Here is a 22,631-nt window from a genome sequence, read left to right on the forward strand (position 1 = left end):
TCTTTCAGTTAGCTTTCTCCGTTTGGACTCTACTCTTTGGCCTACTGGTGGCTTCTTAGCCACAACCTTTCTCGTTTTCTAAAATTATCTGCTACTTTTCTCACCTATTGTCTGACTCTCTCTTCAGGAAGTCAAATGTCCTCTATTTCAGTCATGATGATATTACCAGTGGCTATGCCACACAAATACGTGTAAGTCTTTCTCCTCCTACCTCCTGCCCCTCCGACACAATCTGGCATTAAAAATGAGAAAACTGAAAGGTGGAGAAGTTAGTGTGGTGGTTAATATTGTCTGCTGGATGCCGAGGAAGCAGGTCTCATCACATATCTGTGAGGGATTGTCTACCCTAAGGCTATCCTCTGCGAATGCCTGTGTGGAATTGTCTTGATTGCGTTGATTGACATGGGCATAGCCATCTTTACTGTGGGTGGACCATTCTTGGGTCCTGAGCTGTATTGAATGGAGAGAGCAAGTGAGGCCCTAGCAGCTCTTCATCCATTCTCTGCTCTCTGTTTCTGACTATGGATGTGTTGTGACCAGCTCCCTCTAGCCCCCATTGCTCTGAATTCCCCCAGTGATGGAAATAGCCCTTTCTTTCTCCATTAAGTTGCTTTGCTCAGAGTGTTTGATTACAGCTTCAGAAAAACAAACTAAGACATTAGGAGACTATCCCTGAGTTGGCCTCAGGCACAACCAAGGGCTCCTGACCTCTAGAAACCCAGTGCTTGTACTAGGATACTTTTACATTCTATAGGGGTAGGAAGTATGCAGACATTTTCTTCCCACGTTCTATGGATGAGATCCTTGAGAGGGCAGGCCCTAGACCCACATGCTCTGAGTCAGACCAAGTGATACCTGCTCTCCCCAGCACAGATTTGAAAGTTTTGCTCTACAGAAGAAAGGTGGGGAGGAAGGAAAGTGTTAATGAGGTTGGCTCTTTCCTTTTCCATGTTGAGAATGTTCTAACTCTCTCAGGCTGGGACATTCTTTCTTGACTCACCTAGGCCCATCCTATTTGGCCCAAGTTTTTTGTTGAAGGCTGGTTCTAGGCCTGTATTTGGAAGCAAGAGGATTTGCCTATGGCCCCTTCTGTTACCATTTACCCATGTGCTCCCATGTCTATTCCTAAATGAGGCTCAGCCTCATCTTGTTCTGTTCCAACTAAAACTCACATCTTTCATGTCTTCTACATTCTCAAGGAAAGATTTCTCAGAGTGCCATTGAGTTTGGGGGAAATTCCTATTTCCAGTCACTCTTCTGTTCTCGAGAGCTCAATGTATGTGGGAGAAGATGTGGGGAACGCTGTTTTTACTCATGAAGGCAGAGACTCAGCAAAGTTAAGGGAAGGTGCCAGGCACACTTACAGTTCCAGAGTGGGGAGTAGGACATACACAGTGCCTTACTATGTGATAACGGGTCTGTATTCATTCATTAGCATCCATTCCTTCTCACAGTCTTGCTTGAATTTTTTTCCCTTCACCTTCCTCTTTTCATGCCCTTGCTTAATTGTCGTCATAGGGTCCTGGAAGCAGCTGGCAGCATCTCCAGGTGTATCGGCTGTGTTGTCCAGTACCCCACATGGTGCACTGGACTGGTACAGGAGCATGGCCCAGTATGGATAGAATAAACGTCCCTGGAAGCAACAAGAAGAGCCTGTGATGCAGGCAACAGAGGAGGAGAAGACCCAGGCAGGACAATAAAACACATGCCTGGTGACCTGGCATCTAGCCCAAAGCCTGAGGTGTTTAGGACCCTGGAGCTTGCCTGAGTGGAGGAAGGGTGGGGTAGTGTGAGCCGTCTCAGTCAGGGCAGATCAACAGATGGGGAAGAAGGCAGGAGGTGAGCCTGTATCTGGCTTTGTCATCTCCCTCTGTTTTATCTGTGGAGAGGAAATGCGTGTACAAACTGTCACGATACTCTTTTTAGAGCCTGATTTCCTTTTGTTTGTTTTAACTCTCCTGATTGCTGTGTATGGGGCAAGGGGAGTGGGGTACATCTCGCAGGAGACAAGTGGGGAAATCTATAAGACTCAAGAAAATCTCTGCTCTAGATATACCTGAGGGACCCTGGAAAGGTCCTTGAGGCTATTTCGATGCTATTTCTCTTAGACAATATATTTCTGGTATCTCTTTAAAATTAGTGTGTGTGTGTGTGTGTGTGTGTGTGTGTGTGTGTGTGTGTGTGTGTGTGTGAGAGAGAGAGAGAGAGAGAGAGAGAGAGAGAGAGAGAGAGAGAGAGAGAGAGAGAGAGAGAGAGAGAGAATGTAGGTGCCTACGGAGGTCAGAAGCAGCTGGAGTTGCATATGGGTGCTAGAAACCAAGCTTGGATCCTCTGAAAGAGTAGTACGGTCTCTGTACTATGAAGCCATCTCTCCAGTCTCCCACCTCAACTCTTTAAAAGCTATGGGGATTTATTTAAAGAAAGAAAGTACATCTCTCCACTACCAAGGCAATTTATTTTCATGTGTTTCTTTTGCACATGTATGTGTTTATGGTATGTGTATCTGTGTGTGTATGTGCTTGCATGTGTATGGACTCACCTGTATGTGTGTGTGTATCTGTGTGTGTGTGTGTGTGTGTGTGTGTGTGTGAGTGACCTCACCTGTATGTTTGGGTGTCTGAGCACATATATGTCTGTATGTGTGGAGCCTGACTTGACACCAATAGTCTTCTTGGAGCACTTCTTCCTTCAATATTGAGGCAGGATCTTTCGGTTGAGCCCTGAGCTTGCCTAGCTGGCTAGTGTAGCTAGCCAGATTCTCAGGGACCCCCTTCTCTGCTTCTCAAGTGCTGGGATTACAGGCTGGTGGCCATGCCCACCTTGCACCTACATCAGTGCTGAGGATATGAGGTCAGGTCCTCGGCTTGTGAGGCAGGTGCTTTCCTCACTGAGCCATCTCTTCAGCAGCCCATCCATTCTCATGTTTCAATAAGTGACGAATTTATACACTTAAAAGTGTCAAATAGTGGAGACTGAGAAATGGCGAGGCAGTTGCAAGCATGCGCCAATCTTGCACAAGATGCAGGTTTGGTTCCCAGCACCCAGCTGCTGCCCACATCTGTAGCTGCACATCCTGGGCGATCTAACTCCTTCTGACCTACAAGGGCACCAGACACACACGGCGCCCATAACTACATGCAGGTAAAACACTCACATACATACAATAAAAATAATAGCAAAATACCCAATGATAGAACAAGGACTATAATAGATATAAAAGTGACAGTCCCCAACTCTGTGCCCAAAGGAACCCACTGATAGCTTTCATGATTGACCTACCTATGCCTATGTGAATATCTATCTCCTGTTTCCTATAATACTGGCTGGAAAGAGAGGAGTCCATATGCACGGCCATACCCTTCGTCTCCCCCTCTCTGTGCACAAAAGCGCTTCATTCTTTCTCTCGTCTGAATAGTAACCCTTGAAAAACTGTCTTAAAGATTTATTTATGAATATGAATGTTTTGCCTGCATGTATGTCTGTGCTTCATGACTTGCCTTGTGCCTGAGGAGGTCAGAAGAGGATGTTGGATTCCCTAGAAATGGGACCACCATGTAGGTGCTGGGAACCAGTCGTGGGTTCCCCCTCCCCGCCCCTGAGAGCAACCCACCTCTCAGACATCAATGCTAATTCTCCATAAGGAAGCATCCTAGATTACACAACCAGTGTCTTTTTGTGGGTAGTTTTTCTTTGGGTTTAGACCAGCAGTGCTTCCGTGCACACACTTGTACATATCCCTTGATCAGCGTCAGTATCTATATAGGAAAGTTCCCAGCAGAGTATGACTACAGAAATGGGTACCTTTAAAATTAAATGAACTTTCTCTGATTACCTTCCAGCGATGACCCTGTCTGCCACGTTGGCCTCAGCCAAGTCTAATTGTTCTTCATAAATGCTTGAGAAAAGGGCCTGTCACTTAGTTTCTTGAGGTCTGAAGGGGTTTTTGTTGTTTTGTTTTGTTTTTAAGTCTCTGCTTGCTGTTCGGTGGCTTCTGTAATTACTGATTGCTTTCTGGTTTTTACCGTTTAGCAATCTGCTGTCTGTATGCTTCATCCCTTTCCTCCATGTTGGACTTATGACCAATTCTCTATGTTATTTGCATGCAATTTTTCTTAAGAGAGAGACAGTCTGTCCACTCTCCTGTCATGTGACTTATGAAGCCTCCTAACCAGTCCCTTTTCTCTTGGTTTAGAGCACACAGATCACAACTCCAAGAGCAGTTTTTAGGTAATAGAACATTGATCTTTGTCTTTGGGGTGTCTATGTGTCCAGCCCTTCCCCCAAAAGATTCCTTATTCCGGGAGCATAAAAACAACTCTTCACTTTTCCAAGCTTCTATGATTTTTTTAAATACTTTTCTTTGGTGTGTGTTGCTGGGGATTGAATTTCTGGGGCTCTTTTTTTTGGTTCCTTCACTGCTTTTTGTATTTAAATCTTTGATCCACTGGGACTCAGTGTTAGTGTATTGAAGGAAGCAGAAATCCAACCTAATTTTTCCTCTCTTAATGAGCTATTGATCCGGCCTCATTAACTGAGGAATCTCCTTTTCCTACTGTTTTTAAATGTCTCCCTTTCTCATATTAATACTCAGATGGACCTGCTTTCATTAAATGGAGTCTTCATTCTTATTTCTCGGTCTACTTTTTTTCTAGTCTAAACTATTTTCGTGACTGGAGCTTTAAACCAGCCTTAGCTGTCAAGCTGGGATAATTCTTTATATTATATTTCATTTTCAAGAATGTTCCAGATTAATCTTCATAATTGGTTTTATAAGTGAACTTAATATTATTTTAATTTGCACCAAGATGTGAAAAATTGCTATTTCTATTGGAATTTCATTCAACTTAAACATTAATTTATGGGGAAATGGTGTTTCCCTATTGGGCTGCAGTTTGTCCTTTAACTGAAGGCCTTCAGGGGTCTGTTTATACTTTATGAAAGTCTTTATAATGAGCACTCTGCAAGTTACATCTTACATTTACCTCCTGGATTCTTTGGGTTGGTATTTTGGGTAAGATCTTTTGCACAGTTTTGTGATTTAAGAAAACCACTCATCTGTGTGTGTGTGTGTGCATATGTTTGTGCATGTGTGAATGTGTATGTATGTATGTATGTATGTATGTATGTATGTATGTATGTATGCATGTATGTGTATGTATGTGTGTGTGCATATGTATGTGAATGTGTATATATCTGTGAATGTGTGTGTATATATATGTGTGTGTGTGTGTATGTGTGTGTGCTTATGTATGTGAATATGTATGCATCTGTGAATGTGTGTACATATCTGTGTATGTTTATGTGTGTGTATGTGACTATGTGTATGCACGTGTTTGTGTATGGGTAAGTATGAGTAAGTATGTATGTGTGTGTGTCTATATTTTTCTAACTTGTCTCCTTGTTCAGTGTTCTGATTGTTCCTTACTGCTTGTCTTTCAGAGCTCTTGTGTTTCCTGGGCCTAGCACACTCCATTAAATGATTCCACAAGGGTGAGAATTGTTGAGTCACTGCGTTTTGCCCAGCAAGTCTGTACTTCTTCTAAAAGCCTTGCTTCCCCTTCCTGACCACAGCCTTCTGGGTTCTCAGTTCCTAGAATACCATGCTCTATCTTGTCTGTGGGATTTCATGGATCTGCTTTTCCTAGTCATCATTTTCCTAGTCTCTGCTAAACAGTCACATTTTTCAAAGAGCTTCTCCTGAACCCCAGCTGTCATGGCGGTCTCCCCTTGCTCTTTGTGACGACTGCCCCTCATTGGCTGTACCCTTTGGTTATACTCATACCCTTAGACATCGGAATCCAGGATATATAAATAGGCAAAATACCCATACACATAAGGAAAATTAAAATATTAGTTATATATTTATATATCTACATATAAATATTAAATATTAAGATTAAATTAAATATTAACAGTAAATATTAAATATTAAGATAAAATCCTGATGACTGTAATGCTTTCAGCTGCCCACTCTATCCAAAGTGATTTTAATTTTTTTCCATTAAGGACCTCAGTAAGACTAAAATGTATCTATAAATTAAATCTAACAAAATAATTTTGAAAGTAATTTGGCAAAATGGAGTGCAGATGTGCTTTATGTGGTGGAATCTGAGAAAGATGTTTGGGTCCCTCTGAGCCATCACACTCCCGAGGAAGGTATACAGATGTCGGTTACTGTGTGGATATATGTGTGTGTGTGTGTGCGTGTGTGTGTGTGTGCGTGTGTGTGTGTGTGTGTGTGTGCGTGTGTGTGTGTGTGCATGTGTGTGTGTGCATGTGTGTATACATAAATATATATATAATATATGTGACTATATGTGTATATGAATATATGTATATATGTTCATATATGTATGTGTACATACATACATATTTGTATATAAATTATATCTAGATGTATAAAAGCCCATGTGTATAGACATCACCTTCTCTTCTACAAGAATTGCCTCCCTTCCTCTTGGTTTAGACTACCATGTCTTTCTATTTATGTTTCTATATTTTCCTTAAACATATCCATAGACAGCACATCTCTTATTACTTCGTTTTTATCTCTCTTTTTTAAATGTTTGTGTGTGTATGTGTGTGTGCACATGCACGTGTGCTTATGTATATGTATACATCTATAATGCATATGTAGAGGCTAGATGACAATTTTGCGTGTCTTCCTCTGTCACCCTCCACGTTATTTCTTCGAGACGGAGTCTCTCACTGAACCTTGCTCGTTTGCTCCTCACCCACTGGGTTATAGCCATTTTTGTGGCCATGCCAGTCTTCTTATAAAGGTACTGGGGATTTGAACTCGGGTCCTCTTGCTTTCATAGCAAGCTCACTTAGCCCTAGTTATGAACTATTACTGACATTGCGTGTGTTCTGGAAGTGCATCTGTTTTCACTGCACTCTAACTTTTTGACAGTTTCTCACAGTGCTCCTCGGATATTTTAAACACTTGCCTATTGCCTGTTACTGCACTTCTAAGTTTTCCACTGCACACTGAGAAGTTTTTGTTTTATTCTCTGTCTGTATTCCGCTGTGTGGAAAGCCATACTACAACTGACATCCCTACACACTCCTTGGGAGTGTGAGGGTTCAGGGGGACCCAAATGTGTTCTTTCTCAGATTCCAGACTCATGAAACACATCTGCACTCCATTTTGCCAAATTACTTTCAATCTCATTTTGTTAGATTTAATTCATAGAAACATTTTGGTCTTATTGCTGTCCTTAATGGAAAAAAAATATATATCACTTTAGCTGTGGTTGGCAGCTAAAAGTATTACAGACATTTTAATCTTGAATTACTCAAGTGTACTGAGCCCTCCTGTTCCTTACAGTAATTTATCTGCAAATACTTTTGCATTTTTTTCAGATGAGTAATCACATTATTCAAAAAAATTACTCACTTTGTTTCTTCGTTTCTAAGCATTCCAAAAAGATCTGGTTTTACTTTTATTGATGTGCCATTTAAACAAATGGGATTAAAGTATTTGCAAAGAAAATCAATGAGCCTCTACCGGACATGAAAAGATTATATTATTATTGTTGTTGTTATTATTTTGTATTTTTCCCTAAGCAACACAGAGTAATGGCAATTTTATATAGCATTATGTTATATTTGATATTATAAGTAATCTAGATGGGCTGGCAAGATGGCTCAGCAATTAAGAACAGCACTTGTGGTTACTTTCCAGCACCCAGGTCAGGTAGATTCTAAGACTGACTCCAGCTCCAGGGGAACCGGATGCCCTCCTCTGGCCTCCGTGGGTACTGGCACTCACATGTAAACACTCTTCACACACACATACACAGAGTTAAAAATGAATACATTTTAGAAAGTCACTTAGTGATTATTTCAAGCATGCAGGAGGGCATATGTAGTGACTTACAAATACTGAGCTGTTTGTACCAGACTCCTGATTATCTGTCAGTTTGAGCATCCTGGGGTGGAGGAGGTTCTAAAAACAATCCGCTGGGGACCCGGAGGGGTGAGTCTATGTAGTTGAATATATTTGTCCAAACGCATTCAGTTGCAATGCTCTATGTCTGTGCTTCTTATCACCTCTGCCTGCTTCCTTGGTGATTCCCTAGAAGCACTTTGTAAATGAAATGAAGCCTCTGGGTGAAGGCCCATGTGCTTATTTTTCCAATAAGATGAACACTTGGAATTTGCTTTTGCAAATGGAGACTGTATGGAGCAAGCCAGTACAACATGGACATCCTGAGTAGTGGTTAGGGTGCCTTTTCCCCTAGGAGGGTTAGGAATTTATCCTAGTGTTTTCTTTACAATCTTTTCAGCCAGAAATTCCACTAGGAGTTCATCTGTCCATTGCTTGACATATGGGCTCAACCTAATTTTATTTCAGATGGGATTTTATTCAGTATACAATTTCGTTAGTAAAAATTTTAGTTCCTACTATCCTGATATGTCTGGAATAAGCTCTTCTTGGGCACGGTTAATATTATTTTAATATAGTTTGAATAAATAATTTGTGTGTATAATTTCATCTATTTATGTAAACATGAGTGCATCTGTCTGAATGTATATACCTGTGAAAACATCTGCCTTTATAGCCGGTATCTTACTAAGCTTTCTGCATCTTGGCAATAAGATGACAGAGAACTCATAAAGAATGGTCTACCCATTCCTAGTCTTCAGTTCTTTGAAATGGTTCTAAAACTATACAAACCTGGTGCTTTTTGGACAGGAAATATTTGCGTGCCAAGCAAATCTTTAATTCTATGGGCTTCAGAACATTTTGTTAGTTTTTTTTCCCCCTTAGGGAAAAAAAATATGTTTTAAAAATCCCAGTTCTCTCTCTAAGCTTGATTCTAATAAATTAAACCATCCGTTGGCTCTGTTTTCTTTGCTAACAGTATTTATTGAGAACCTCTCCTTGTATTGTTTTTCCTCTTTTTGTCTCATTAATTCTCAAATTGCCTTAGGAGGCTGAGACTTGGGGGTTTTTGGAGGATTCAATTTGGGGAATTTTAGGGCCGAAGAGGGGGATGATGGAGAAGAGTCTAGACAAAACGACTGGATGAAGGCTTAGCCACCACGACGGGGCCGCATGTCTCATCCTGACAGGTTAGCAAGATCTCAGTAATGCTTTGTTCTTTTCACAGCTGTCAAGTATGAATACATGTCATGTTTACCATTTGTTTATTTTTCATTTTTGTGGAAATAAGTATCGCACTTATGTCGTGGATTTTTATGAGGGCTAATGATGAACGAAGACCTCTGCCCCTCCCCCAATCCAAAACCAAAGCAAAGCAAAGCAAAGCAAACCAAAGCAACGTTTGAAGCAGTGCGGGTAGTGTGCATGGTCAGGTCATTAATTACTTCAGTCGTCACTGCATCAGTGAAGTGGCAGGCCCAGGCTTGGAAAAACAAAACAAAACACCAAAACATGGTTGTCAGTAGACTTAACTATACAAGATGCTGTGCCCCACCCCGAGGGCCTTGCTACCTGGCAATCTATATCATGTTGGCGGTTCTCTCAGCTCTACAGTGAATGATAAACTGCCATGGAATGAAGTAGGGTGACTTGAATGTGGCTGTCTCTAGCACGTTAGAGACTTTCTGAAAACTGAGTTTATTCTTCCCATCATTAGATTTAACCAAAAAAGTCAGGCTGGAGCCAGAGGCCATACCCGTGAGCATCTCCTAGTGGTTGCTTGTTCAGTGACTGACTTACTCCTTAAGTGAGAATTTAACTCCTGCTTGTGTAAATCCACAATGAAAGAGAGCATCACCATTAATTAATTAATTAATTAATTTCTTGGGTTTTTTTTGGGGGTGGGGAAGAAGAGCCACGGTGTCATTGCTTTACAGTGTTGGGGAGACACGGAATATCTGCAGTTAGTGTAGCCAAAGACAGATTGACCATCTGGCTTTTCTAGATCTTCATTGTCCCATTTGATATCCCGTTACATGTGGCTCCTCAAATGTAACAGATAGAATTCAGCACTCAGTTCCCTTGTCACAGTGGGCACATTTTAGGGGCTCAGTCACCACACTGGCCGTGCGTGAGACATGATATTGGAAAAGACTTCCATAAACATTTCTACCACTCCATCCCCGGGGAAGTTATACTGGACAGTTGGATCCCACAGCGAGTCAGTAACAATGAATGCAGTGGGGATTCTGAGAAGAGACCTGAGTGACCACGAGGTGGCTGGCTGAACGCCTGTGGTTCTGACCTATACACGAGGCAGCTGGCTGGATGCCTGTGGCCCTGGAAAAACACGATTAAAAATAGTCTGCTATTTCAACAGATGCTTCACAATGTTAATTCTGGTAATTTGCCCAGAGGTCCTTGAATTCAGGAATTCTGAATCCATGTAGCACAAATTAATGCAATTTATTTATTTATTTATTTATTTTTATTTATTTATTTTTGTAGATCAACCTATGGCTCTCTCTTCTCTTACCCCACTCCTGACCACTGGTCATTTCCAACTCTTCCTCTCCACTCAAGCTTACTGTAAATAACCACTAAGACCCTGATCGCTATCAGCTGTAAAACATTTGTTCTCTTTGGCCGTTTTCCTGGAATGTATCATTAGGTATTTTCATTGCTTTTGTGCCCCAAGTGAATCTTTACCGAAGGTATTGTCCCGTTCTGACAACATTTACCAAGCAAGCCTAATTTAAAAAAAAAAAAAAAAATCATGACGTTTCCTGTTGTGCTTGAATCTCATCTACAAAGGCCCAGTGTGGTGCAGAGGGATAGATATTCTTCTGCTGCATGCAACCAAGCCACAGTACAGGATGAGATAGACGTGGGTCAAAGTCATGGTCAGAGGACCATGGGGCTAAGGGTCCTTCCCGTTAGAAAAGGGATGGCAGTCAGGGAGGAGAGGGTGGGGAACACAGCTATGTTGTCACAACTCTTGCTGCCCTTGTCGTCCACTGGAGAGTCTATTCTAATGAGAAAAGGGGTCCTGGATTGTCTTTTTATCTAAATGGATGCTCCCCCCAACCCCCTCCCACACGTCCAGAGTTGTAGTGGCATGCATGCTTGCCTCCAAATTGATTTCTCTGGTCTACTCAAAGCCTTTCCTGATGACGTGATATTGTCTCAAGCCTCAACTGTCACGGGAGTCCTCCCTGACCTCATTCCTGCCCTTCCTGCCTTATCTCCGAGACTCCTCAGGAAAGGAATCCGTAGGACTGCGTCACAGATGCCTCATTTCAACTGCTGGTAAATTGAGTTGGGCCAGGGGCGAGCCCACAGGCTTTCGGGGAAGGGCCCAACATCTTTATCTATCATCTCTACCCAATGGACGCTATTGATACTGACGTCAAGTTCCTGCATTTTCAACCCCTGTGCTCTTTCTTCCAAGTCCCTCAGGGATGTGGCCATCCAGTCTACCACCCCAGGCAAAACGTCCGCCACTTCTATGTTAGGCTGCACTCTGCCTGTTTCCACTCGGCAGCTCTTTGTGAATGATGTCAGTGGGGACAACCTAACTCGGTGGCCTCCCTGCTTAAACCTCTTCTTTTGGTCAGGACAATGAGCAGAGGCTCAATCTGGCCTACTTAGATGGTCTCCACCATACTTTAACCTCACCTAACCACATTCCTTCATTGCTGTCTGTTAATCATGCCCTGTAAGCTATCACCCTCAGACCCTGTTCAATTACTGTTAAGTTTAACTCATTCCTGTTTTGGGGCCTTTAAAGCTCTCTGACGCTTAAATTACCCTCTCCCAGTCCACTCTAGTTAACTCACGCTGCTTATCCGTTCAGTGGTGACTTCCTCTTAGGTATCACATTAGTCATCAGACTCCTCTCCCAGAATGAGGTCACCTTGGGCTGTTAACCTTCTAAGGGTAAATGACTTCTTTCCAGTGAGACTTTTAGGCTCCTCTGGGAGCCTCTTTCCATTTCCATTGTGTTCCCAGTTCCAAACAGCAAAGCCCTGGCAATGGAGGTATCTAGGTACATTTGATGACTAACTCAACAAACAGTAACTTAATGTGACCTGCCATCTTAGGAACTGGGAGACTTAGCCTGCCTGCCCTCCTTCACCCTCCCTTGCCAAGTTCAAATCTTGACTCTACCGTTTGTTAGTCAGACACTCTTTGGCAAGTGAAAACCTTTCTAAACTATAATTTTCTCATTAGTAAATCAGCCATAACCATTCATAGGCGAAGGAAGCTTCTAGTAGGTCCCCAGTAAGCTACGCTCATTATCATCAGTACCTCTCCAATTTGGAGAGCAGAGACTGGAAGTCCTCTGCTCTGGCCACAAAGCTCCCCAGGAATAAGAGACAGACACTCCCAAAGGAAACAGATAGTAACATTTTTTATTAAATATTACAGTGGATCAAAAAGTACAAAATATCTCTTGCCTGCTATGTGATTGGGAAACCATTGGCACAGAATACAGTATCAAAAGCGGTAATAAGTACAATTTGGAAAACATACAAAAATTGAGTGTTTATAGTTGGCTCAGCATTCTTCTGGTAGTGTTTAAAACTAGAGGCCAAGGCTACTCAATAACCTCTCCATTGGGAAATTATATAACATCACTGGGCCAGGTTGCTATATACAAATATCACCTTACAGAGCATCAAGGTTACATAGCTGGGGTTACTCAGAGTGTACAATATTTACAACACAGGGAAGTTTAAAAAAGTATAAACAGCCAAGAGATTACGCTGCTATTTTTTTTTTCAGAGTTCTTTCCGCCATAGGGAGATAAGCAGAATATCAAATACATCAACAGTCAACACTGGAGCGGAGATGCTCAAAGTCCCTGCTCCAGTGGTGTGGGTCTCACTGGGGCAAAACCATTCCCGTTCCTTTCTTAGCCCAGGATAATGAGTCAGACTAGACCACACGGGACTTGGCTGGCCACCACCAAATGTGACTTAGTGGGACAACACGAGAAGAGAGATAAATGGTTCTCTTTGAAGGCACACTACATAAAATATATTTCGTGGGACCACCTTGAAACTTCCATCAGACACACCGACACAGTGAAATACAGGACCCAAGGAGTCATGCACCAGAGGGCGAAGCTGGGTAAGCTCAACACTGAGACAAACCCTTCTATAGATGTCCTGATGAACAAGTAAAGCCGGGAGCTTCTAGCTAGGAAATAAACCTGTCTGACCTGTGGCAAATGCTACATGTTTGAATCAGTTACTAAGAAAAAAATACTTTAAGCCTAACGCTTGGTTGGGCTGTTATGGTATTTTTATTTTTACTTTCTATCTTATTTTTTAAGTTGAATTTCCAAAACTGAGACCTCCAAAGTTGTCTAGAGATGACATCTTTTTAAATATTATTTAGAATCTTCAAATCCCCCAACAAATTCACGGGCTTGGTGCATTTTGAATTGCAACATTTCTCGGAAGCCGCACTTGGTAAATGGATTTAGGACTCCGGTGCCAATTGGATTCCACAATTTCCTTTACAGAATAACTAATAACAATGGTTTGCTTGCAAAAAAGAAAGGCTTGTGCAACGCCATTCAATAATAAGGCCCCTTGAACTCAAACAATGCAAACAAAGCCAGATTTAAGACTTTTAAAAAATGTCCTTCTCAGCCAATGAGAAATTCAATGGTCTTTTTGAAAGATCTCCAAGATCTCCGTTTGGAGTTTGAAAACAAATAACACACCACTTCTACTGGGAGATTAACCACCCCCCCCCTTGGCCCCCAGGTCTTTGCATTGGTCCTGATGTTTCACGGAGGGTCCGAGCTCCCTACAACAGAAATAGCGAGTCTTCTCTCAGAAGAGATGAGAAAAAAAAATAGCTGGATATGTTGACATTGTTTGAAAATGGCGTGATTGAATTCCTACTTGGCGAACACATCACAAATCACCGCACTGAGGAAATCAGTCGCCCCATCTTACAAATGGGTGAGCTTGTGGTGGTGGGTTTTTTTGTGTGGGGACAGACATCGCCGTTTTGCATTGAGAGATGAACTCACAGGGACCATGTATGGATCCAGCCCATGTCTGCTATAGAATCCCTGGTTCCTTTTCTCCTCTTCTGATTCTGTGGCTATTCAATCTAGCGTCACTTTTTCATACTGTGTCCTAGCCAGTATCATGCTGGCTGGAATTGAGACCCACCCCCAACACACACACCCTTTTTCTTGTGCAACAACAGCAGAATATTCTGCATGTGCACATTTATGAGCTAAGTTATACTAATCTATCTATGGTCCTATTAAATATATAATATATATTTATATATATTATTCCACAGGAAGGTAAATAATTAATTGAAGCGAATGGAACTCTTAACACTGGGTCGCTACATTCTTTTGTTTCCACCTTTGGATAGCATGTTACTACATGGACTATTTGGCTTCATATCATGAGGACATTTCAATAAGAACGAATGGCATGCATGGCTTTGCGTTAAGAGCCGTAGATTCACGGTCACTGGTTTTGATTATTTTTGTAGTTCAGTTACCTATTCAGAGATGTTGAAAACCGTCATCAAGTTTCATAGACTTAAATATGTCAGAGGTAAAAAAAAAAAAGAGAGAGAGAGAGACTTGGTTAACTATGGTCCTATAGTCTACTGGCGTTGGTGGAGAAGAGGGCAGAGGGCTGCGGACTTCATCAAAGAAGTTTTCACCAGGGTTGTGTGCGGATGGGAACAAGAATCCACTCGAAGGATGCACTTGCTACACGTAGCAGATTTTGTGCTTTGGGAGCAAATGGAATCGTTGTCAAAGAGTGCCAGTCAAAAGACCTCCAAAGCAGATAGTATGGCCAAGTGGTGAAAAACTTGATACAAACCACTTTACGGGGACAAATACTCATCAGACCCAGGCCCTAGACACCCAAGAAGATGGCTTTCTTTTACAAACAGGTCATCCAATTATTCCTCAAAGATGTCTCCTTGGGAGAATCTGACTAGGAAACCCAAGAAGCCATCTGATGATGGCAATCACCCTGTCTCTTGATGGGCCAAGGCCTGGCTGGGTAGCCCAGTGGTCAGACATTGGGAGTTACACACTACCCTTTCCCAAGTCCCCTTTCTGCAGACCATTTGAAAGGTGCTGTTCCAGCACTGGCATGAGTTACCCTGGCTCTTGTCCTAAGTTTTGAAACTCCTGAAACCTCTCCTCAGCCCATGAAGTGGGGTCCACTCAGTGGCTTTTCACCAACAAGGTTTTTGTTTTCTGAATTCTCTGGTATGTAGGACGGGTTCACAGCCTAGATAAGGTGAGTGCAATGCTTAATATTTTCACATAATCCAATACTTCAAAGCAAAGCATTTGGCTGGGGGAAGCAGTATCTAAACTCTTTCAGATAGCCATCCCACTTAAGAGGGCAGAATCCTCCAGGCGCAGACCCACAAAGGCACAGGCTTTAAGCTAGCTTGTGTTCTCCGGGGAGGAGGGGGGGGGGAGGTGTTCTTTACAGTCTGTTCCACTAAAATCAGTTGCTTCAATTTGTAAACAATAACTTGACCACCCAAAGCTGCTCAAAAGAAGATGTGGTGGGGGCGGGGGGCTGGGGTGGGGTCGATAGACTACACATGGACAACTAGAAGAATCAGTCAGCCTTATAAACAGAACAAAACAAATCAAAACAAAAGACCTACAAACAGAAGGGATGCTGTTTAATTAAAAAACAAACAGATAAACAAACAGATACACAAACCAAAAAAAAAAAAAAAATACCCGAGGGCAGGAATAAGAAGGAACCGGGAGGGAAACACAACTACCTGTATGTAAATTAGGTGAGCCAACAGTGATACGGGTAGCTTTAAGAAGCGAATATATACAGTTTAACAGTGTTTCCTTCTCTGGATTGTTTAATAGTGTCAGAATGAAAGGTCTCTTTAAGTTTTACTATACATTGCATTGATTGAACTTGGTGAGTTTGATGACAGGGCGTCCCCTGGCTATTATGTGCCAGTCTTTCTTGCCCTTGCCTTTGAAAAGCCTGCCTCCCCCGCCCCCACCACAACTTTATGCTCAAGTTGCTTCCTTACCATCCAAACTCAGATGGGGTCCTCTGCGTTCTTCTGGGATAGACCACAGATACCTTCACAAGACCAACGTGAAAAGACAATGACCCCCAGGCCCTAGGCCATCTGTGTTGGAAGGGAGAGGTCACAACTGGCCAGTCAGGCTAGGGTTGTCCCCGAAAAGGTAGGTATGTACAACTCTATGGCTGGGACGAAACCAGATCAGAAGGAATACTGACTTCCAACTTTGCAAGCCAGCCCCTCCAAGAGTTGGTGCAATGGACCACACCATTTGGGGATGCTGGGCACAGCGAGGCTTACAGTTTTGTGCTGGGGTGTACGGATGACAGCTGAGAAGACGGGAAGGCAGCCTGAGGGTTGATACCAGCTAATGGGTAGATGCTGTTGTGCAACAGGTCCCCGTAGGAACTTCCTACAGGGGTGGCTGTGGCCAAGTGTCTGTACAGCTGCTGAGAATTTGTCGGCGATGTAAAAATTCCTCTCTGCATCACGAGCGAGTGGAAAGCCAGGGGTTGCATGAGAGGAGAAAGCACCGTCTGGTTCTTCAAGTACTGCAGAGAATGGGAGTACCCGGCCGGGAGCCTGGAGTTGAGGCCTGAATTACACAGGCTCCCAGAATACAAAGCCGGGAAGATAGGGGTGGAGAGCGGGAGCTTGTGCCCTTCCGAGGCAGCTCCAGAATGCCCACCGTAGGCGCCTTTGTTGCCCTCGCTCTCCTGTTCAGAGGCCTTTTCTTTCCCAGAAGCCTCCTTGGCTGGGTCCAAGGGAGACACAGCCCTGGCCTTTTTCCCGGCGATCACCAGATCTAAATCCTCCAGGCTGCGCTTTATGGGGCGAGCAGCTCCAATGTTCTGCGGGCTCATCTTCCGGTGCAGGATGGGATGGACCATGCCTTCCATTTTCCTGAAGTTCTCCAGTCTCACCTGGTGAGGCTTTCCTGACCTTGCAAGTGACTCGGGGTATTTCTTAGGGCCCGACATGGTCATGGGCGATACCCGGCAGGCTTTGGGATGACAGTCTCGACTCTGGTTGCTGACGACCTGGAACTGGGAGGTGCCTTTGATCTCCTGGGACCCCGAGGCGGAGTGGGCCAGGCCCAGGACTTTGCTGGTTAGTTTATGTGGGTTCTTGGGAAGGCTCAGATCTGTGGGTTGATCCTCGGTAGAGGCTTCTGCCGCTGCCACTTTCTTATCTTGCAGGTGGCGAGAAGCAAGATAATTGACGTGGATCTTCTCCGGGTGCTTGTGAGAAAGAAAGGCGCCGTTTTCGGATTCCTGGTACGCGTCCCTAGCGGCATACTTGGAGGACTGTTCGTTATGAAGATGGTGCTCTGTGTGCCGGTAGAGGCTATGGAGATGCGGGGATGAGTAGAAGTCAGCCAGGAAACTGGGCACGTGGGCGTGGGAGACGGCTCTCTTCTCTAACAGTTTATCCTTGCCCTCCTGCGTCTCTTGTTTGAGGATGTAGGAGTCTGCCAGGGAGCCGAGCTGGTGCTTGGAGAAGCCACATCGATGAGCATCGGACCGGCTCATTTTGTCGTGCTTGAAGATGTCGTTGATGCTCTTTCTGTCTTCGGAGGCCTTGTTTTTGAAGCTCTGAACATGTTGGATTACGGATGGCCGGCTGACGGCCGTGTGGTCAGAGCTTTGGCTGTGGTGGCCCTGGGACAAACCCGAGCACAGGTCTTCCCTGGCAATGAGTTTCTTTTTGCTGATCAAAGGGGGCGGGGAGCCATAGGGATAGCTGCTGGAGAGGCTGGCCCCACTCACCTGAGACAAAAGCTTTTTCTTAGCCAATGGGGACATGATACCGGGGTTGCCCCGGGAGTAAAGCAGGGGCGTGTAGTTAAGTCCATGGTTCTCATTCATGGGGCCGGTCAAGTCTTTGTCTTTGAACATGTCAAATGATTGGACCACAAGGACCTTCGGGGTCTGCTTGAGGGCAGTGTGGATGTCGTCACTGCCCAGCTGGTCCACCTTCACAGTGCAGTTGGCAATGTAATTGGCCGTGGCAGGGAGCTGCTCTTCCTCTGCCTCGTTCTGGCTTGCCAGTGGTGGCGGCTTGGTGGCGGAGAAGCTGGAGAAGGGTGCTTCTTGGAGGTCCTTCTCAGGGCTCTCTGTAAAGCAGCAGGGTTTGGCTTCTTGCTTTGAGTCCATCTGGGTGCTGGGAGAGGCAAGGGGCTGTTTGCCAGCCCCAGGAGTAGGAGCTGAATCTTTTTCAGGAGGCAAGGGAGGGCTTGGAAGCAGAGGGGCAAGGCCCTTATCTCCCATCTCCTCGGCCTCTTTCTCGCTGTTGGAACCCTGGTCAGTTTCATTGCCCTTTTCTGGGTCTGCTCTGGACACTGGGGCCCTCGCTCCAAGATCCTTGTGCCCTTCTGGTTTCTTCTTTACTTCAGGAGCAGGGAGAGGCTCGGGGCTGCTCTTGTGGCTTAACGTTTCTTCTTCCTTCCTTTGCTCCGACGAAACCTGGAAAAACGTCGTAGGAGACAGTTAGAAGAGAACCATGCATGCTGACACATTTCATTAGGAAACAGAGTATCACACACAGCAGTTATCCTTGAAGCCAGGCTTGTCAATCAACTCACCAAGTTTCTGTAAGGTTTTATTACTCCCCAATCATGGCTCTAAACAAAGAAATCTAAATTACAGAGACATTCAGGGAAATAAGCATGTTCGCTTCAGCCCCTTATCAGACACCTATCAAAACAGCAGAGTGACGTCCTGACATATCAGATCGTTCCGTTCTGATACTTAGTTTAATTCTAAGGTTGTCTTCTTGTCAAATCAGTCAATTATCCAAATAGGTTTTAAATCACATGTTGCACATGCACTTTGTGATGCTTCCTAGAAAGTTTTTTTTTCTTTTTTTTTTTTTTTTTTTTTGGTAACATCTCTCAAAAAATTGAACCAACCCCATGCCAATAACAAACAGGTTTATTCCTTGGTTTCCTTAAGAAGCGTCCCCTCCTAAGGAGTCAGTGGGATCCACTGGAAACCAGCTATAGTTATGTTATTCGTTGTTTCGAAGAACAATACAACGTGTTGGTCTTGTTAAAACACCAAAGACATAAGCAGATGGAAATGTGTGCATCCAGAGTGAGGGGATAGTCTAGGTCCTTCTATGACACACCAAACTCATTGCTATCAAAGCCACAAGTGAAATAATTCACATAACTCAGGTAGAATTGTTGCCTCCCAACACAGCTTTTCTACTTATTGAAATAAATCAGTCAGTGGAATGGCTACTTTTTTTTTTTTTTTTTTGGTAGTAGATATGGACACAATTTAAGCCATTTACTATCGAGTCATAAAAGCAATGGCATTATAAGTGTGTGAGACTGATGGACAAGCCTTTGCATAATAATAATGGCACGAAACATTATTGAGTTGCTCCTTCGGCCCAGTCACATCACTAGTACCTTTTCTGCTGTGACAAAACTACAGACTAAATCTTACCTTTGAGGAAGATTTTAAAATGTTGGATTGGGGGATATTTGGGAAAAGTACTTTCAAGGACTCATATCCATTTTGTGGATGTTTTTTTTCTCAAATTTACATGAAGATAACCCTGCTTGCCAGGCATATGTGATACCCAACAGTCTGACCCTCTTCTTGCATAGTAACTGTCTTTTTAAGTACAGATTTCATTCTTAAGCTTATATATTAAGAGACATAAAAATAGGAGAGTGTAAAAGGTAAACTGTTCAACTCAACAAAGTTTCTTTGACCTTGGCCTTCAGCTATCTCGGAGTCTTGCATATCTGTCTATAAACCTGATTTAGGGAGGGATTTGAAAGTTAGGCCAATGAAAGAAAAAGCATTTATTTCTTTCCTCTAAAGACTGTGCTTTCTGAACTACCTGGGTCTCACTCTGTACTTTGTAATCCCTGAGGAGAGTGAATATGACTAGACTTCTTCCCTCTTCTCCACTGCCTTCAGTTGTCAGGTAGAAAACATGAAAAACTATAATACGGCATTAAATGCAACTCCTAAACCTGGCTCACAGGTATGTTGAATTTGTAACATAGACCTGTGGAGTTGGTGGGCCTGGTTCTTACTGAATATATGATTTCAAAGAGGTGGAGATGTCAAGACTTCACATGACAGGCTTGGATGCTCCAGATGCCCAGAGCCCACTCCAGGGAAGGGCATCACTGGCACTGGAATAATTTCCTTGTTGAGAACAGGGAAAGCCACAGCTTTCAGAGATCCGAAGGACTCTTTGTAGCCAGGCTGCCCATTCTGCTCTTGGCAATTGTCACCTCCTGAGCTAAGGGGGCTCCAGGGGTGGACTAAGGATCCTTGCCGCAGTTCACAAACTCAGTTTTACAGTTTGCCCACCCAGTTGGAGCCATTCAAAAGTCAGCCGGCCTCATGATCCTCCAAGTATCCGCGGGTGCTTTGGCTGTGTTGTGCATCTGGTATAGAGCTCAGCAATCTAAAGCCCTGTGATAAATCACCAGAGTCAAGGAGGAATGGAATGTGAGCCTTAACATGGAATTTCCTTGCTTTGGGCCATTTCTGTTGTTGTTGCAAATTTGCAAATGTTTGCAAGTCTGCAGCATCTTGTATTTTATTCCTTTTAGAATATGTAGAACTTAAAAATCATGAAACTTAGTAAAATTCAGCCTGGCTCAGGCTGAGACTGGAGGATGTGAGTTCAAGTTCTGCCTGTGCTGCAGGATGAGTTCAAGGCCAGGTTCAACAACTTATAGAGACCCTGTCTTTCACTAAAAAGTGCTCACCAGTAGAACACTACACTAGTGTGTGCAAAACCTGAGGTTCAAGGTTCAGTCTCCAGAAAAGCAAGGTATTAATATCATCTTTTAAAAAAGGAATCGTCTGGGAGTTTGCGTCTCTTTCTGTGTGTATGTGACTGTGTTTTAAACTGGTATTTAATGAAGCTGTCTCTTACATGTTCATTATAAGTCTGAAGATCAGTACCCAAATTCCCTCAGGGGTTGAATCCTAGAACATGCTGTCTCTGAATGTAACTGCTGTTTTGTCTTTTTTTTTTTTTTTTTTCAAAAGGGCAGCTGGATTTTTGATTATTCATGTTGAAACAGAGCCCAGATCAGCCTCCTTGGTTGGCTGGATGCTACCAGGCATGCTTTCTATTGAGAAACGAGGGCTGAAGCTTCACTTCAAAGGTCCAGAAACTATCTATTAATATGAGCGATATTAACGGTTTCTGTGGAATCACTTCGTACTCTCTCTGTAATCAATATAGACCAAAGATGTTGATAAATTGATCTCAATCCAAGGCTGTTGAATGAGAAGTGAATGTCCCTAAAATTTTAGAGAAAAACCCCAAGGAGGAACCCAGAGATTTTAACCCTGTTCTCTCTGACACCTGCTCCCTCCCCTCTCCCCAGTTCCCCCAAGTCACACCTTAAAAATCTGGCTATAAAATCACCAAGAAGTGTGTTCCCTAGGGTTGGCACCACCAAGGGGTGCAGCAACTCACCTCAGATGTATCTTGGGGTTTGGGGGTGTTCTCTTTTTCTTTCTTGTTTTTGGCCATTTCCTGTTTGATACGTTTGTTTCCCGAGACTTTTGTTTTATTCTCATTTTCCTGCGTATTGTTTTCCTGTTTCCGAGGTTTGATTGGCGGCAGAGGCTTATCTTCTTCTCCCTTAATAAATCTTTCGTATGGCAGGATTAACCTAAATGGAAGGCAGAAGAGATGTGTCATCGGTTGGCCAATTCTGGTAACGTCATTGGTATGGAGCTTAGTGACATCATTGGTATGGAGCTTGTTTCCTCTTACGTAGTAGCCCCACCCTCGATCTATAGCAATGCATTCTAAGGCTCCTCGTAGATGCTGACTGTTGTTAATATCAAGCTCTCTCCATATCCTAGCTTCAATATCTGATAAAGCCTAATTTATAAATTAAGTAGAATAAGAGGTTAGTAGCTATAATTAATGAAATAGAACAATTAGAACAACCTACTACAGTAGTAAAAGTTACAAACACATAACTCTCCAACAAATAAGATGAATATTGTCTCTCAGTAAAGCCAAGCCATGCATAAGTAACTTGCTGAATGGCCACATCCCTGTGTCATGTATACACCCTAGAGACTCACTCGATGTAATCTACTCTACTAGTGAAACTTGCTTATCTGGTCTCTTAAATACTTCTCTGGAAGACTTCTGTCCTTTTGGTTCTGAGAGCTGATGCACCAAGAACACCAATGGAGGGAGCCAAGATTGACATTGTCACAATGGCCCCTAGCACTTGGCCGATTGCCAGTGACATCAGGAAAATAGTGACAGCTATTGTTCACTTACAGTTAAGTCAAATGCTTATCAAGTATCCACCCTGTGCCAGGCACTGCTCCAGATACTGAAATACAGCCATGAACCAAATATTCTGAGCCTCTGACCTCATCCAGCTTCTATTCTAAGACAGGCTAGGTAGACGGTAAAAATCATTCCATATAATCTATGCCACATGTTCTCGGATTATTGTCATCACCATCACCATCATCATCATCATCACCATAACGACCACCACCACCATGACCACCACCACCACCATTCCCAAGATTAAGCAATGAGCCTAAGGGTCACAGCAGCTGTTAGACCTGGAATTTGAATGTGCTTGCATCTCTGGTCAGAGTTATCATTTTTATTAACCTCAACATGCAGACTTGCCATG

At 43.4% G+C, this 22,631-nt stretch overlaps 1 protein-coding gene across 4 annotated transcripts in view; it reads right to left on the reverse strand.

The window, feature by feature from the left end:
- Positions 1 to 12,212: 12,212 nt before the first annotated feature.
- Arid5b (AT-rich interaction domain 5B) overlaps positions 12,213 to 22,631 on the reverse strand; it is a 183,683-nt gene continuing 173,264 nt past the window's right edge. For 3 of the 4 annotated variants that reach the window (XM_029482612.1, XM_029482611.1, XM_021173684.2), the window contains 2 exons: positions 21,434 to 21,632; positions 12,213 to 18,432 (listed from right to left, as the gene is read on the reverse strand). In XM_029482612.1, the coding sequence (XP_029338472.1) occupies positions 16,264 to 18,432; positions 21,434 to 21,632 (2,368 nt within the window). In that variant the 3' untranslated portion in view covers positions 12,213 to 16,263. The remainder of the gene's footprint in view (positions 18,433 to 21,433; positions 21,633 to 22,631) is intronic. The other variant, XM_021173683.2, reaches the window with a different exon arrangement.

This window comes from Mus caroli, chromosome 10, assembly GCF_900094665.2.
Source record: "Mus caroli chromosome 10, CAROLI_EIJ_v1.1, whole genome shotgun sequence".
In the NCBI taxonomy this organism is placed as follows: domain Eukaryota; kingdom Metazoa; phylum Chordata; class Mammalia; order Rodentia; family Muridae; genus Mus; species Mus caroli.